Source organism: Ailuropoda melanoleuca, chromosome 8, assembly GCF_002007445.2.
Source record: "Ailuropoda melanoleuca isolate Jingjing chromosome 8, ASM200744v2, whole genome shotgun sequence".
NCBI lineage: Eukaryota > Metazoa > Chordata > Mammalia > Carnivora > Ursidae > Ailuropoda > Ailuropoda melanoleuca.
In genome coordinates this window covers 37,385,787-37,402,921 of record NC_048225.1, presented here as the reverse complement: position 1 = coordinate 37,402,921, position 17,135 = coordinate 37,385,787, and the positions used below count along the sequence as shown (strand labels likewise).

The following is a 17,135-nucleotide window of genomic DNA, read 5'->3' as shown; positions in this document are numbered from 1 at the left end:
GAAGAGGAGGGAATGCTTCCAAACTCATTTACAAGGCCAGCATTACCCTGATACCAAAACTAGGCAAGGACATCAAAGAAGAAGGAGAAGGAGAAGATGGGAAGGAAGGAAAGGAAGGGAGGGAGGGAGGGAGGGAGGGAGGGAGGACATTCAGAGACAACTGGCAGTCTCTGCTGCACCACTGAACCACTATGAATCATTTAGTGCGAAANTTCTCAACAAAATATGAGTAAACCAAATTCAACAATACATTAAAAGGATCATATATCGTGATCAAGTGGGATTTATTCCAGGGATGCAAGAATGGTTCAGCATCTACAAATGAATCAACATGATACATCAAATTAACAAAAGGAAGGATAAAAACATATGATCACCCCTATAGATGCAGAAAAAGCACTTACAAAATTCAGTATCTGTTCCTGATAAAAACACTCAATGAAGTGTGTATTCAGGGAATATTCTCAACTTAATAAAGGCCATATGCCACAGGCCCACAGCTAGCATCAACTGAACATGAAAAGTTGAGAGCTTTTCCTCTATGATCAGGAACAAGTCAAGAATGCCATGCTCGCACTTTTATTCAGGTTAAGTGCTCCTTCGATTCCAAATGATAACCTTGCCAGGTAGAGTATTCTTGGTTGGAAGTTTTTTCTGTGTTTGTTTCTATGTATTAGCTGAAACAGTTACATCTTCCAGTCTTGAAGGAATGACCTTGTGTAGGAGATGAACCCTATCTCATTCAACCTTGCCCTAGCTCTTGGTTGTCTCTTGGCCCTTTGTGATTGTGTAAGTAGCCTGATCTATTCTTTTTTTTTTTTTTAAAGATTTTATTTATTTATTCGACAGAGATAGAGACAGCCAGCGAGAGAGGGAACACAAGCAGGGGGAGTGGGAGAGGAAGAAGCAGGCTCACAGCAGAGGAGCCTGATGTGGGGCTCGATCCCATAACGCCAGGATCACGCCCTGAGCTGAAGGCAGACGCTTAACCGCTGTGCCACCCAGGCACCCCAGCCTGATCTATTCTTGATAAGATTCAGGTGTTGAAGGTGTCCTAAGACCTGCCAGTGTTCCAATGTAGGCATCTTAGTCAGTACCAAGTTTCAGGATGATTGGAAGTCAGATCCTCAGGCAGCAGCTTTTAAAGTATGGAAATACACAGTCCATGGGACCATAACTGTAAATGCTACTGGCCTCTAGACCAGGAGATCTGGAGGGGTCCCCTGGGGGAACGGTTGCAAAAGTCAAGGCTTCAGATAACTGTGTAAGCCCCTTTCTGGGAGGTACCAGCAAGCTGTAGCAAGACCAAAGGAGGGCATGAGATGGTATTTCCCTGTCTACATTCCCGGAGAGTGCTTCCATAGCCTCGAGATATGTGGCAAACGTGAAGCCTGTCCCTCAGGTTAAAGTTTCAACACCAGTAAATAGGACTTTTTCACTGGCCGACTTGGGGTACATTTCAGTCTGCTGTCTGTGCAGTGCCCTCAGTGTGGCAGGCTGCCAAGAACTGCCTTTCCCATTGTTAAAGTCCCATGGGGCCCTGGAACACAAGGCCTCCTAGCCACGAGGGCCAGGCAGGGGAAGAACACTGGGGGCAGAGCACACCCACCAGTGTTAGCAAGGCAGTGGGAGAGTGTGCTTGTGAGTGTCCACCTGAGCCAGCATCCTTGAGGGAGACTACAGATATGGCGCTCACCAGTGCCCCCAACCCTGGAGAAAGTCCCAATTTGTCCCTGCCCCTCCAGCAGATGCTTTAAGATTAGCAAATGAATCCCCTTCACGTTTAGTCTAGGCACTTGTCAAACTGCAGCTTTTATGCTAGGTTCTGGGCAAGTGAGTCCATATGCAAGCCCTTTAAAAGGAGTTTCTCAGATTCCAACAGCCCTTTGGATCCTATGAATGTAAGCCCCACTGGGGGCTAGTCTGTCCAGTGCAGGTCTGAGGGGCTGGGATGTCTGATGTGGGGCACAAAGCCCTTGCTCTTCAGGGAAAAGCTCCCTCCCTATGTTGGGTTACCCCTGCTACACTGGGGGTAGCGTTTTTGGTGAGACCACATCTTTGTCTCCCCTAACTGTCTTAAGGTGGCCCTTTTACTCTTTATTGTGGAGCAGCTGTTCAGCTAGTTTTCAGTTCTTTCTCAGAGGCAATTATTCCATATGTAGCTGTGGATATAGTGTGCCCACGGGAGAAGGTGAGTTCAGGATCTTCCCTACTGCCATCTTGGACCACCCCGCAGCATCTCACGTAGTCCTCACAATAACCCGATGGGATAAGAACTCTAGTAATAGCTCTACTTTTTACGTATGTCAGGTCCATGTGTTAATATTATCTGGTTAATAGAAGAGAGAACCATCTGGATGCTCTAGAGATAATCCAGACCTGAAATAAGGGGTTATAACCATAATGGTGCCCGTGCAGCTAGAAAAGGAGGAAAGGAAGGAAATTCACACTTACGTAGGCTCCCTCTGTGGCTAGAAGCACTTCGGGAGTTTTAAATGTAATTTCATTTATGGGGAAATATGAAAGAAAAATAAACATGCCTTAATTACTGATGGAATGGGGGAACCAGGGACAAAGTGAAAGGAAATGCTCCAATGTTTCAAGCTTGAGTGATTGAAAATAAAACTAAAAGAAATAGGGAAATGAGAAAGTGCAGCTGGTTTTGGATTAAGAAAGTCTGTGTCAGACTTCGGAGCTGCTGAACTTGAGGTGTAAGAGGAACAACTGAACTGGAAATGTCTCATACTCAACTAGAACATACTGGTTAAAGACAGAAATGAAAATCTGCAGTTATATCTGCAACAGTCATAAACAGAACCGTAAGAATTTGTGAGAATTCTCCTAGGGAGAATTCAGAGAGAGCAAGAACCCAAGTAAAGTGGTATAAAATTGTCTTCTAGGTCTTATTTCATCTGTGGTTCATATAGATATGTATAAGTGGTTTCCCTACCTACCAAACCATCAGACAATGAAACATAAGCTATAGAGCAGAGAGCAATATTCTATTTTCCCCAAATCTACACATTCCAGGCTTTAAATAAACTGGAAGCACCTTAAAGGGAAATATTTAAGATCTTAGAATCCTCAGGGTGCTTGTATTTCTTGGTATTAGCTTTATGATTACATCATTTCTCAAAACAAATATGATATGTATAAATATAAAGGAAGAATTTATATTTGATTCTTCCTTGTAATAGTAACTTTGTAAAAATTTCAATTCACTTCAAATCATCTAGTCTATAAAATACGATGTTTGGGGTCTGTCTGAATATAACCTGGGCTTGGCAGAGTAGATAGAAGACAGATAAAACAAAATTGTCCATGAGTCGATTTTTGAAGCCGCGTGATGCTTACACAAGAGTTCATTATACTATTCTCTATTTTGTCTTAGGCTTGAAATTTTCCATAATAAAATGTTTAAAATCATCTAAACTAAACTATAATTCAAGTCTAATCTACCAAACTACAAATAGTGTTCTGGCAATGACAAAAATGGGAACAAAAAAGAAAAATGCATTTTTAAATGCAGTTTGACTACATAAATCTTTGTGTTGACTTAAAATTTTTAAAAATAATAATAAAGAGTAAATCCTTACCACTCCTATGCCTTCAAAAGCAAACACAGCAGTACCAAAAAAGAGTGGGTATTTTTTCCAACCAGCCACTATTGGAAGGTTGTGGGGATTTGGCATATTCTGGAGAAAGAGAGAAAAAATAAGAGAAGTTACATCTTCACTGATTTTAAAGAATTTAAAATAAAGAGCGAAATCATATACTTCTGAGCTTCACAATAGCAAATGTATGTTATAAAAGTGGATAATTCTTTCAATAAACACTTTAAGCATCCTATGTTAAATGTAGCCAAGCTGTTAGGACTTCACTGCCAAAAGCCATTGTTTCCCTCGTGCCCACACATTCCATCTGGGCTAAAATGTTCCTGATTACCTGCTTCCACCTTCAAGTCCCGGGCTGTTCACTCTGGGTATGGCTCCTGGCACGACAGGAAATACATAAGCATACTCAGTCTGAGCTGAGAGCCACAGTATCGATCACTGCTCATGGTGTCCAATGAAATCTATTTTCTACTCTGTTTTCATTGCTTTTTCAGTCTCCAAGGTACCTGGTTCCTAACTTTGGATTTTTATGTCATAACTCTGCTGCTTCCTAGTACAGGTCTCCTTGTCTCAGGGTCTTACTCTTTACCTAGACAGTTGCCATTACCCTTATTATTTGTACATACTCCTTGACTCTGGCTTTGATTACTCGGTCTTGACACATAACCTTGTTCTAACTTTTGCTATCTGGAAACCCACAAATGCACATCTTGTTCAAGAGCTCTGGTTCTACACTGGCTACATCTTCCAGCTACCCCAAGACTAGTTCCCACTCTGCTCACCATCCTGTGTTCTCTGCCTTACCTAGCTGGAAGTGGAATTCAATGCCAAGGAAAGAGGATGAAAAAAGAAACTGAAGTATGAAAGCATGTGGATAATTTGGGAAATAGAGAGGTCTAGAATATCTGTATAATGGTGATACACGACAGAAATCACAAGCTGTGGTCAAAATGAAAAGGGTAGTAAGTGTTTGAGTCATTTGATAACACCAACTGTTACTCAAGACTCACACTGTTCCCTCTACCTAAGGAACCTCCTTTTCTACTCTACTAACTCTTACATGTTCAGCTAAGGGGTCATGAACTACAGAAAGCCTTATGAGACCTCCCTGCCTGTCCCCTTCTACTCTTAGGTGCAATAAGAAAATGTCTACAGGTTTTGGAATTTGGCTGGGGGGCGGGGCAGGTGTGAAACAGAGTTTGTAATAAATTGCCAGTGGAGATTTTAGAACAATTTCAGCATAATATATAAAATGGATTGGATCAGGAAAGAATAGAACAGGGATGCTTGACCTTTTCTGAGTCATTGGCCGCTTTGAGAAATGAAAGCTATCCACTCTTCAGTAGAAGAATGCATACATACATACAGAAACATTAAATCTTAAAAATATTTTTAATAGATTTGCGGACCTCCCAAATCCCATCAATCAATTTTTTGGGGGGTGAGGGGAATACTTCTTTTATGGTTAGGCTACCCAGACGATGGACAATGAAATCAGTTGAGGTTGTGTATTTCTAATAAAGAGGTTACAGACTAGGATAGTGGCAGTGAACTGAAGAGGTGGCAGCAAACAAACATTCAGAAGTAAAAGAAAATTATAAAATTATACCTATACTCCCATCTGGAGACTGGTTCAAATCTTAAGAGAGTCAACAAAAAACTAATGAGATCTTTGTTTCACATTACACAGTGTACCGAGGCATGATCCTAAATCTCACAGCTTACTAGGGTAGGTATTACTCTCTTCTGCAGCATTGTCATAAAGATCAGAAATCTACCAAGATTTAAAACCAGACCTGAATACAAAGCCTGTGCTCTATGTCACACACCTTTCCAGCTGATCAGTATCCCCCAAAAGGAGACCAAAGTTGGCTGATTATCTCCTGTGTGCCATATAATGAAGTAGGGGTCTTTACCATTACTTTTACCTCCAAAGTAAACAAAGAATTTACTTATTAAGAAACATATGACACTGAGTTAAAAACACATCATACTTACCCTAACGACATACTGATAAATTATCACAAGGCTGACAGCCATGGAAATGTTGGCAAGGAATGAAAGCACAAATAGATTCTTTAGCTCACGAATGAAGACCAAAAGAATTATGAATGGAAGAAAGCAAAGCATATATATCCTTAGGTCAATACTTCTTCTTTCACAAGGGTTTGATGAATTGGTACTATTCAAAAGAAACACTTTACTCTCCAGGAATCCTTCATGAACCTATATACGATTACCAGGAGAATAAGAAAGAGGGGGGAAAAATTTTTCATCAACTAATAAATAAAAAAATATAAAGAAAATTATTATCTACATACTCTATGATAAATTCCTTTACAATAAATCAAATATTTATATTTTTTCAAGATATTCTAGCTTCCTATAAATATATATTTATCAAATTTAATGATAATTAAAATGGGATAATCTTTGCAAAATAACTTCTTTTATCAAACTGTAAAAAGAAAGTTCACTAGAAAATTATGAGGATGAATTTACTCATTTATTTTGAAGCTTTGTGCTCATGATCCCTGCAAAGGTTCAATTTGTTTTTGAGACAATCAAAAGTGGATGCATAAATGTCAAGAATGACCATGTTCTACTTTGGATATCCTACTCCGACTTACCTTCTTCAGAGGAGGAAACAAGCTCTAAGTACCTCTTAGAAATGTACAGTTGTCAAAATAAAGTTTAGACATCATAGTCTAACTTTAAAACCGTTTTATAAAACACCTTTACAAATTATTATCACTATCAATAGATACTTATTAAGAATCCACGAAATTCACTCATGGCCATGTGTTAGATGTAGATGAATTTTTGCTAGAGCAAAAAACTTCAATAAATCAGTTTTACCTTAAAATTTATTCAGCCACTTCTATAAACCAATATTCAGTGTTCAAGAGAGATACAGTAGTTTATAGGTTCCATATATTAAAAACTGTCTCTTATTCAATTAATCACATAATTCAATTTACTAAAATAGAAATGAAATTTATACAGGAAATAACACTCTTAAAAACTCACAGCAGAGGCAGATAATATTATAATTTAAATACTAGTGAAAATTTATTTGCCCCCAAACCCCCCTCCCTGCCCCACCAAACACAGTAACATGATCAAGTCTCTGGATAACATCAATTCTTAAGAACCAGACCCTACAGTAGTAATAGGAAGCATTTTTTGAGGACTGAACTAAACATGTGATGCACAACATCGCATCTTATCCTCAAAACAACTCTTTGAGGTGAGTAGTAGTATTAATTTTAATTTATAGTTGAGAAAACTGAGGGTTAGAGAGGGTTAAAAAAAACTTACATAGTATCAAGTCAGTAAGTGGTAGTTCTAGGGTTCCAGCCCAGGCATGAGACTAGAATTTAGCCTGTGACAGCTGCATGTTATAACCTGACAAAATACCCCAATCCAGGAGGGGGCCCTGCCCCAGTAGCCCTCTGGCCTCTACGCTGACATCTCTCTCTAAATATAGTAAGTATTAAGAGACCCACAAGTCAGAACTTCAGAACAAAATTATAGTATGATTAACAATTCAAATGTTTCTTTTAATTTTATGCTTATAACTTATGATAAGCAATGGTTAGTGTAACTATAAATGTACACATCATCCTAAACTATAGAGAATATATCTACTAGTTTTAAGCTACATAGGCAATTTGTAACTCATACTGGATTAACAAACGCTCAGGTTACACCATGAACCATTTAAGAAATGCATACCTCACATTTCTCTTATAACTGGCCATCACAACTTTATATTTTATAACTTGAAATAGAAGCAAGATTGATAATTCACGTTACTCGGTTTTTAAAAATATACATATTTTGTTGACTCAATTTTCCCAGTTACAAAATTTATTTCTAGCCAAATGCTTCTGCATCCAAGAAGTACAGCCAATAATCAGATTAGACAATGATCAAAATTAAGGTCTAACAAGGATACCTGGCAAGAGAAAATCAGTTACATTACCAATTTTAAAATGGGTAGTTTGAATGGTGAGATGGTTGGGAATATGAAATTAATTCTATCACAAATATCTATAATAATTTAGTATTCTTTGGCAGAAAGATGGTTATAAAAATTGTCAGGATTAAAAAATAAAATAAAGTGCAGATACATACCCAGAGCAAGATTCAGGTAAACATTTGAGTCCTTTGGTGCCCTCTAGAGACAGATATTGGCTATCTAATAGGACTTCCTATGATCTCACATGTTTACCAAAATGCAAAACACTGAAATAAATATTATAAAATAAAATTACTAAATTCAGTTGTTTCCATTTAAAGCTTAAATTTACTAACATCTACCACTTATTAGTTTTCAATGATTCAGTAATCTAATGGTTAAAATTCCAAAGGCAGATTATGTTCTTTAGCAAAGCTAAAATAAATGCAGAATTAAAGCCTTAACACCCTATATTTGTTTACTACTTTACATTTTGCAAAGGCTTTCACAAACCTTTTGTCAGTTGAGCCTCAGAATAAGTTTAGGAGGTACAATGGGAGATTTTGTTGCTATTCCCATTTTACAAATAAGGAAACTGAGGCTTGACCAGGGATAAGGAGATTTTGTCCAATGTGTGATTTAAAACTGACAGAGTAGGGATTTGAATTTGGATCTTCTTTCTCTAAAGTCTATGGTCTTAGGTATCATCATATATTTTTTCCTGTTAATGTAATATCCCTTCCCCACTCTCCATGCCCATATATACCATTTTATCCATCTGAAATTTTCTAGAGTATCTTAGAGTAAGAACAGAAAGAAGCTACTATAACCACGATGGGCTAGAATCCTTGGAGGCACTACACATCCGTTTTCCCCTGCCTAATGCTCACAATCACTTAATGGGACCACGAACAGCCCCTGGCAGTTACAGGGCAGAAGGTTTACACATCTGAGCGGCAACTAAACCCTACTTCTTTGATTTAATAAAATATTGCACCTTTGATTTTATACAGATTAATGGGGTAATAATGTTTTAACTCTAACAGTAGTAGTAATTGGCAAGGTATAATCAGTGTGTCTACCACTGGAGAGTGCTATAAAATGTGGGAGTGAACATCTCTGACCCTGCCGTTTCAGTGCCCATCTGTCTGCTCTGCCGTGGTGAGGTGTTCATATTGCTTTCAACTTTCCTCAAAGTCTGAGTATCTTTTTCCATGTTGGCTTTTTATACCTCAAAAAGACTTTCATCCTTCTATCTATAGCAGGCACTCTCTTTACCTCCCAGAAAGTCACTTTTTCTCCCTGGTCTTCTTAGAATATGTGCAAATGAGTTACATTCTTCCAATCAACTTTGGAAGCAACTGATAATATTTTGCAGGAAAAAGTCATCCACCCTAAGCTTATAGACATCTATTATGTCATATGCACACACACAGCTAAAATCAGACAAGATCCTGTCCAGTGATAAGCAATTAATTTATATACTGGGTGGCAGCTGGGTCACAGACCTAGGTCTCAGCTTAATTCACATGACTTGGGGCACACTGCTCATGCTTTGTGAGAGTCAATTTACACATTCAAAAAATGAGCGTTGTACATTACAGAGCAGTTGAAAAGACTAAATGAAAAATGTCATGCTTTATTAATGTAAGATTATAAGGCATTATTAGCTTTATCCATAAACTCAAATCAAGCTTTTTGGTAGCTCTCTTAGGAGATATTAGAAAAGATATATTACTACCAAGTTGTATAATCCTAAAAAGGAATCATTTCCACTGTCTTCTACATAAATGACTGGTAAAATGGCGTGTCTTATCAGTTCTTAATAACAGATAGCCCCTTGACTGAGTTAATAGTCCAAGGAATATGCAACTTGTGGATTAAATACTTGTAAGTCAAAAGCATATATCTATACTGAGTAATGCTAATGAAAGCATCAACTCTCTTATTTATAAAGAAGGGTTGACTCAATGAGCATTTCCAACATTAAAATTCTAAGCTAGGGGCCTTAGCAAATTATGGCCCATACACTAAATGCAGCCTACCACCTAATTTTGCAAATATAATTTTATTGGAATATTATTACCATATATATTTGTTAATATATTATTATCCATGGCTAAGTTGGGAAGAAGACCACAGGGCCTGCAAAACTGAAAATATTTATTATCTGGCCCTTTCCAGAAAAAGTTTGCCATTCCTGGTCTAAATATAAAACAAAGCATACTTTTATAAAACTTGAAAAAGTGAGCCAAATATATACTTATAGATCTACATATAGATTCTTTAGAAAACATATTCACATCATTTTGCATTAAAATACCTACAAGTCCTATATATTACCATGTAAAATGTCTACTATTGCACAATGCACATGTGGATAGTTAATAAATGTTATTGATCAAAATAATGATTAAACAAGAACAGGGTGTAATGTACTAGTTACAAGCTAGAGCGCATAAAGAAACGTTTCAGCATTGCTTTGATAGGAGAGCTTTTTTATTTCAGTGCTTTGCATGTTTGTTCAAATTGACAGTCAGTCTCTACCAAGACTGCAAACCACTTCCTGTTAAAGCAAATCCTTAAGGTATGGAGAGAATTACAGAACACTGCACATTTTTGGACATAGTATCTTTTTAGACAATAGCAATAATTACTGGATTTTAGTAATAACCACTTTTTACTTCACTTTTTAGGTTGCTGGCTAAAGCCTTATATATTTATTTATGAAAAATCAATTTAAAAATATGCTCCCCAAACATCTGTGTTTCTGCTTTTGAAACCTAAATTTCAAGTACCTAAGAGACAGTTAAATTATGTCCAGTTCAGATCTGACAGAACAAACATTATTGATTTACATGGCAAGAAAAGTAAAACCAACAATAGTAGCGGAAAATCCAACTTACAAAAAAGAAGACTAAAGGAAAATTTACAAAGGAACATGCTTCAGGAAAGGGACACATTTCCATGTTCAACCATGGCTTGTTCAGATGAGATAACGATCCCATAACTATAGAAGTGGAAGAAACTGATCTCAATAACTGCAGAAAAAATACTTACTTGTTTTACATTTTCAGCTAAGAAGACAATATAAACACTACAGAATCCCAGCTGTGTTATCACCAGAAAAAAGTCAACCACACTCCTGAAAAGAGATACCCACAAGCAAGTATTGATAAGAGGTGCTAATATATCAATATATTCTTCTTTTTAAACTATTTTAAAACATTTAATTATAGCTTATATTCTTTTCACTTCCTTAAAATAAGAAATAAACAAAACGTGTATTTTCTACAAACAGCACACATTTATGATCAGCATGTCACTAGAATTATTACTGAGCAAAAAGATGTTCCATTAAGTTAAAAGCCCAAAATTTCCTTATCACTTACTTCTGAAATTCTGAGTATCTGCTTATAAAACAATATCATGAAAACATGTCATCTTTTAGATTAAGCCCATCTCTCCTACATCTCGAGATCTTTTTCTTATTAACCCAGTGTATTTTCCAGCCCTCCTGGCTTCATGTCATTTGCAAATATGATGAGTGAGCATGCCCTCCACTATCCAAATCACTAATAACATGAAATGGGAGAGGACTGGGGACATAGCCCTAAATTATAAGACCAAAGACCCCTCCAGTAGTTTAGCTCTGTTCTTATTGTCGAATGAGATACTTAAGAAAATTCTAGCTACATAAAACAGTGTACAGAAGTGGAAAGGGGATGTCACCAAATTAGCGTAGTTTGGGTATGGTAGTTAATCAAGTTATAGATCTGCCTACATGTTATTAATATGCAGCCCAGATTTCTCTATTTTGTTTGGAAAACAGTGAGTGATTACAACAGCATGCACCTACTAATACATTATAGTTTTTATAGTTTTTATTTGACCATCGACGTCAGCTGTCCAACAACCTGGTCTACAAATCTACACACCTTCCTTCTCTCATCTGAAATTGGAAGGGCCCTTGCCTATCTTCATTCTTGTCATAACTATAGCTCTCATAGCTCTTCAGGGATCTCCCTTGTAAATAATCTTGGTACCCTGCAGTGAATTCAGTCTCTTCTCTCTGAGGAATTACATTTAAGTATTCCCTTAAGATCTTTTCATCCACCTTGGATTTTAGTATCCTACCAATAATCATTCCAGCCACATCTACCCAAAAGTCATTCTTTTGATAGAAAAAAATCAACAAAGCTGCCTCTACTCTGGAGTAGATGAAGGAAGAACATAGGGTTCTGCGGCAAATCCTAGGGCATTAGGCTCTTTTCTTCCTTCTTCTACTTGGCATATCAAGAACTCTGAGGAGCTCATAAAAAAAAATCTAACTTCTTACAAATCCCCAGGAAAGCCATATTTAACCATAAACTCTACTAGCACTGTTTTTTTTTTCTTCTTTTAATTTCCATTCCATATATCACTTGTACCATAGTGGGCATTTGTTGATCACCTATGCTTATTTTTCCAGTCCTGTATTCATCTGGCTTTGATCAGTCATGTCTACCAATGATAAAGTTACATTTAAATAATAAGTTGGTAAAATTAAGATTGTGTTAAAATACACACTTCATATATTCTATGAGCATGTAGCTAAACACCACAATTTTATCTAAAATAATGAGATTGCAACATTTTTCTTGCTTTTTCTCCTTTCCTTAAATATTAACATAATTACATCATAGGTTACCCAGATGCTTTATAAATATCATTTTATTTCAACTACTATAGTCATCCTGTGAAGTAAGTATCACCATAAACTCATTTGATGGTGAGAAAATTAAAACAAAATGCTTCATCATTTGACTCGGGTCATAAAACTGAAAAATGGTAGAGCTGAGATTTGAATCCAAGTCTGTGTAACTCTAAAGATTATGTTTATTCCCCCAGCTTTATCAAACTTCTATTCATGTATCTTGTCAAATTAAAATACTTAAAAATAAATGTGATTTCTGAAATCAGATATTAATAACACAGCAAGTGCTTACCGTCCCCATGCTGCTTGCTTCTGAAGACAGCTCCAAGGACTTACTTCCATAGCAAAACTCACAGTGTCACTATAACCTAATGTTGACTTTTTAAACCTGTAATTCAAGGACATACATGTATATGAAAAAGGAAAATTGTGAAGTTGGTCCATAAATCCAACCCTTAAAAAGAACATCAAATAAACAGGAATTAATAAACGCAAGGCTACACACTGACAGAGGAGTTTCTGAAATTTCAAGATCTGCATACTCTAAGATACATCTCATGCAATTTTAAATCTGTTCTTTTTACCAACATATTAGTTTTTATCTACTGTTAAAGTTTACATATTTGTAGAAGTGATATGATACAATGTTTGTGCTTCACTGACTTAAATATGTAAATATTTCAATTCTGAAAAATATCAACTATATTTTTCATGCCTAAATTATTTATTCTTAGAAGGGCATTATTTTTTACATCTGCACAGGGCTTTACAACATATTTACACATAAACTATCTTACCTAATACTCAGCCACATGAGATAGGCATTATTTCCCCATGTTCTCTTTCCCACTTTTTTTTTCAAGTATCATTGTTATTTAAAGATCATAAATGACTTGCCCAAAGTTTTAAGAACATATAACAACAATAACAAATGGAGTTAAGATTAGAATATTAGCTTACTAGAATAGGCAATATTTATTTTTTAAATAGTCCACTGTGCAGTAGAAACATTTCTGATACACATGAAAAAAGAATATTATTTTACCATTTACCATTTTACTGACAACCCACCTATTAGCAAAAAACACCAAAGGCATCACCCCCTAAAATGAATTCCTAACAAACTGAAGACCATTACTCTATAACTAAAAGTTGTGCTGTGGCCTCCATTTCCCCCATGTCTTTCCTGAGTTTTTAAATTTACATGGAAAGAAACCATCCTTCACTAATAGGGCTATATTTTAAAAGAAGTAAATATATTCTGACCAGATTTCAATCACAGGAAATATTATCTTTTTCCATATTCATTATTTTAGACTTGCTTATATAACAGATTAGAGGAAATACAATTATTAGTTGCAAAACACAGTTAAGACTATCTGATGCTTTAAATAAATACGTAACTTTAAAATAAACAGAATACACTTAACAAATCCTCATTTACCTCTGACACAGAAAGTGACTGCACCGTACCAAAATGTGCATACAGTGAACAGAAATAATTCCTATAAACACAAGGCTGATTGGTCCAAGCTGTGGAGGGAAAAATGTATAGGATTAAATATTTAAGTTCAACAAAAATTAAGTTGTCTTATAAGCAATGAGACAATGGACTACTCATTTGTGTGAATCAAACTGGACAAATGGACAAAATGATTAGTCACTTGCACACAGAAAGATTCATAAACTTGATACTGAAAGAATTTCAGCAATACTTAAGCACATAGGACTCCATCTCATCAGCTTGCTAAGCCAAACCTATGAACATAGAGCATAGCTGTGCAATAAGACAGGACAGAATACATCACATCTAACATCAGATGGCAAGTCTATGACTATCAGTGTCCCACCATGATAATTAAATGCAACTATGAATCATTATCTGAATGACTAAAAAGCACTATACCAATCTGAGATTGTGATTGTTGAACACTTACTATGTATGTGGAAGTATGCCTAGAAAAAGATGATTTGAAAAAGTGGTACATAAAAACTTTCAAGTATTTGTTTGCTAAAATTAAAGTAATGCCTGGATTATTGAGACCCAGACAAAATATTGTCAAAATTTATTACTATAATCAGAAATGTTTAAGTTTCTCTAAATTAGGACGGGCAAGTCAAATGCAGAGAAAGAGGACAGTTAAAACTGTTCTTAGAAAACGGATAAGGTTTTAAACCTCTAATAAAAGGTTAAATAGGGGTGCCTGGGTAGCTCAGTTGGTTAAACATCTATCTTTGGCTCAGGTCATGATCTCAGGGCCCTGGGATTAAGCCCCACATTGAGCTCCCTGCTCAGCGGAGTCTGCTTTTCCCTCTCCTCCGCCTCTCCCTCCACTCATGCTCTCTCTCGCTCTCTCTCTCAAATAAATAAAATCTTTTTTAAAAATAAAAAAATAAAAAAGGTTAAATATAATTTCATTACTTTCATAAGTGAATTCTCCCTTACCGAGATTCTCTGTAATGATAGTAACTGGTTCTAACAATATTTTGCACATTTGTTTTCAAACAATATTGTTAGTCCTTTTCTTTACTACTACTTTTTAAATCTGAAAAACCACATATTTTATTCTGAATCTAAAAAACCATAAAATTTCACCAATACAAATAATCTACTCTATAAATATATTTGTTGATATGAGTACATTGCCTACATCCCTGAAAATCCAGAATAATAATAAGATGTAACCATACTTGGAAAAATTGAATACTATTTTAGGACCTTACTGTCAAATAACTTTCTGCAAAGTATTTGAAAGTTAAGTAATTAAAAAGAAAGTTAAGTAATTAAACAGAAATGAAAAGAGTAATTAATTCTCATTTTTGTTAAATGTTACTATCATTTTTCACACAATCTTATCAGTACAATCTCATTGTCACCTGGTCAGGTTATATGTGACTAGGCCAGATGTTAGCTTGTAATTTTTTCTATAATTAAGACTGTAACTGTAATTTAGCTAGAGTTCACAAAGATAAGTCTTACCACTATGCCTGCATTTTTTATTGCCAGTGGAAGTCCTAAAAGGCCAGTTCCAATATTTCCTTTAAGAAGATGCATAAGAGTTTGCACAAATCTGAAAAGTAAAAGTTGCAAGATTTTAGGAAAAAAGCTAATAAAAATCACATGATCATGGTTTTAGCATTAGAAGGGAACTGAAAATTAATCTAGGCAAAGAATCAAATAACATTTCCACTCAACCGAAGTTGAACAGGCCAGAGGTCATATTGGTTCATGTGCTACTTTTGCCTTAAAAGGAGAATATAGAGGATTATTAAGGAGATTAAATGAGATATTTAAGTGAAAGTATTTTTGTACACACTAAAGAAATACAGAAAAGGTAATTTTCTCATAAGATCCCCGGTTGCTATGACTTTCAGAAGAATGTTGAAGATTATATACAGCTGGGCTGTTAAGACAGAGCAATTTATTGACCCTGTCTATGCAATCATGGTACTAAACAAATTTGATCTATGATTATCAACCTAACAGGAAGTCAATTAAAAGAAAAAGCACACAAGTTTTATAACTACATGTATCAACAGGTAAGATAAATACTAATTAATGTTTAGACATCACGTACTCCTTAAGGAGTTTCACCTAAGTTTCCAAGAGGCATTTGAAGGCAGTCTCTTGACCAAGGAAAAATAAATTAAACTAGGAAGAATAGCCCAAATTTTAAACTTATGAAACAAACATGCTTGCCTAAATTTTTTAGTTTATACTATTCTTTTCTGATCAACTAAAATGTAACTTTGCTTAACTGTTAAGTTACTATTAGAGTATGAATGTATTCAAATCTATTAATGATGACAAAATAACAAAAACGGTTCTACAAGGGTCCATTACCTTCCCACCACCATGACTTTGTTTCATACCATTCACTCAGCATCAAGAACTGTTTACTACCTCCCACTGTCTAACTCCTAACCATTCCAGAAGCCATAGCTCTTAAAATTTCTATTCCTTTCAATCAGATCTCCTTACTTGCCAAATCCCCAGCATGGGACCATCACTGCAGCAATTCCCACATGCTGCTCTCTATTTTAGATGCATTTCTTCTTTCCCAGATGGACTATAAATACCTTGAGGGTAGGGACAACGTCTTACTCATCTGTGTGTCTTCTGCGGTATCTAGAAAAGTGCTTTACCTGCAGAAGATTACACAATATATACTAAACGAAAAGGAGACATATAACCCGGTGACACTTACGAAATGCCCTCTTGGTCATTGAGCTGGTAATGCTTCTGAGCAGGAAGCAGCTCTTGTTCATGCTCTTCATCTGATGTCCCATCAAAACTCTGCTCATTTATTAAGGGCCTCATTACATCCATATCTTTAAAAAGAAAAAGTACATCCATATCTTCAAAAAGCTGAGTTAAAGCTGGTATAAATGAATTTTTTAAAAGAAGGACATACCACTTGTACTTACCTTTACTATTTCCACTCTAAGGTAATTCACATTAATACTTCGAGTTCTAGTGTATTTAAAAAACAACTAGACTTACTTGCTGGTTATTTTGTTTGGACAAAGCAGTGCAGAGTGCAAAGCTTAAGTATTCAATGGAAAACTTTTTCTGTTTTGTCTACATGAGGTTTTTGGCATATGATCACAGAGATATGAGATTAAAAAAATGTGAATAATTGGGGCACCTGGGTGCCTCAGTCGGTTAAGCGCCTGCCTTTGGCTGGGGTCATGATCCCAGGGTTCTGGGATTGAGCCCCGCATCGGGCTCCTTGCTCAGCAGGGAGCCTAATTCTCCCTCTCCCCCCTGCCTGCCGCTCACCCTGCTTGTGTTCTCGTTCTCTGTCAAATAAATCAATAAAATCTTTTTTAAAAATGTGAATAATCAAATGAATTTTTT

The 17,135-nt window shown here is 36.0% G+C and overlaps 1 protein-coding gene across 1 annotated transcript in view; it reads right to left on the bottom strand.

Moving 5' to 3' along the window:
- Positions 1-16,646, bottom strand: part of SLC36A4 (solute carrier family 36 member 4) — a 37,630-nt gene extending 20,984 nt beyond the window's left edge. The window contains exons 1-7 of the mRNA XM_011236472.3: positions 16,483-16,646; positions 15,255-15,345; positions 13,719-13,807; positions 12,567-12,662; positions 10,639-10,723; positions 5,613-5,840; positions 3,597-3,695 (exon numbers count right to left, since the gene is read on the bottom strand). Of these exons, the coding sequence (XP_011234774.2) occupies positions 3,597-3,695; positions 5,613-5,840; positions 10,639-10,723; positions 12,567-12,662; positions 13,719-13,807; positions 15,255-15,345; positions 16,483-16,631 (837 nt within the window). The 5' untranslated portion in view covers positions 16,632-16,646. The remainder of the gene's footprint in view (positions 1-3,596; positions 3,696-5,612; positions 5,841-10,638; positions 10,724-12,566; positions 12,663-13,718; positions 13,808-15,254; positions 15,346-16,482) is intronic.
- Positions 16,647-17,135: the final 489 nt, after the last annotated feature.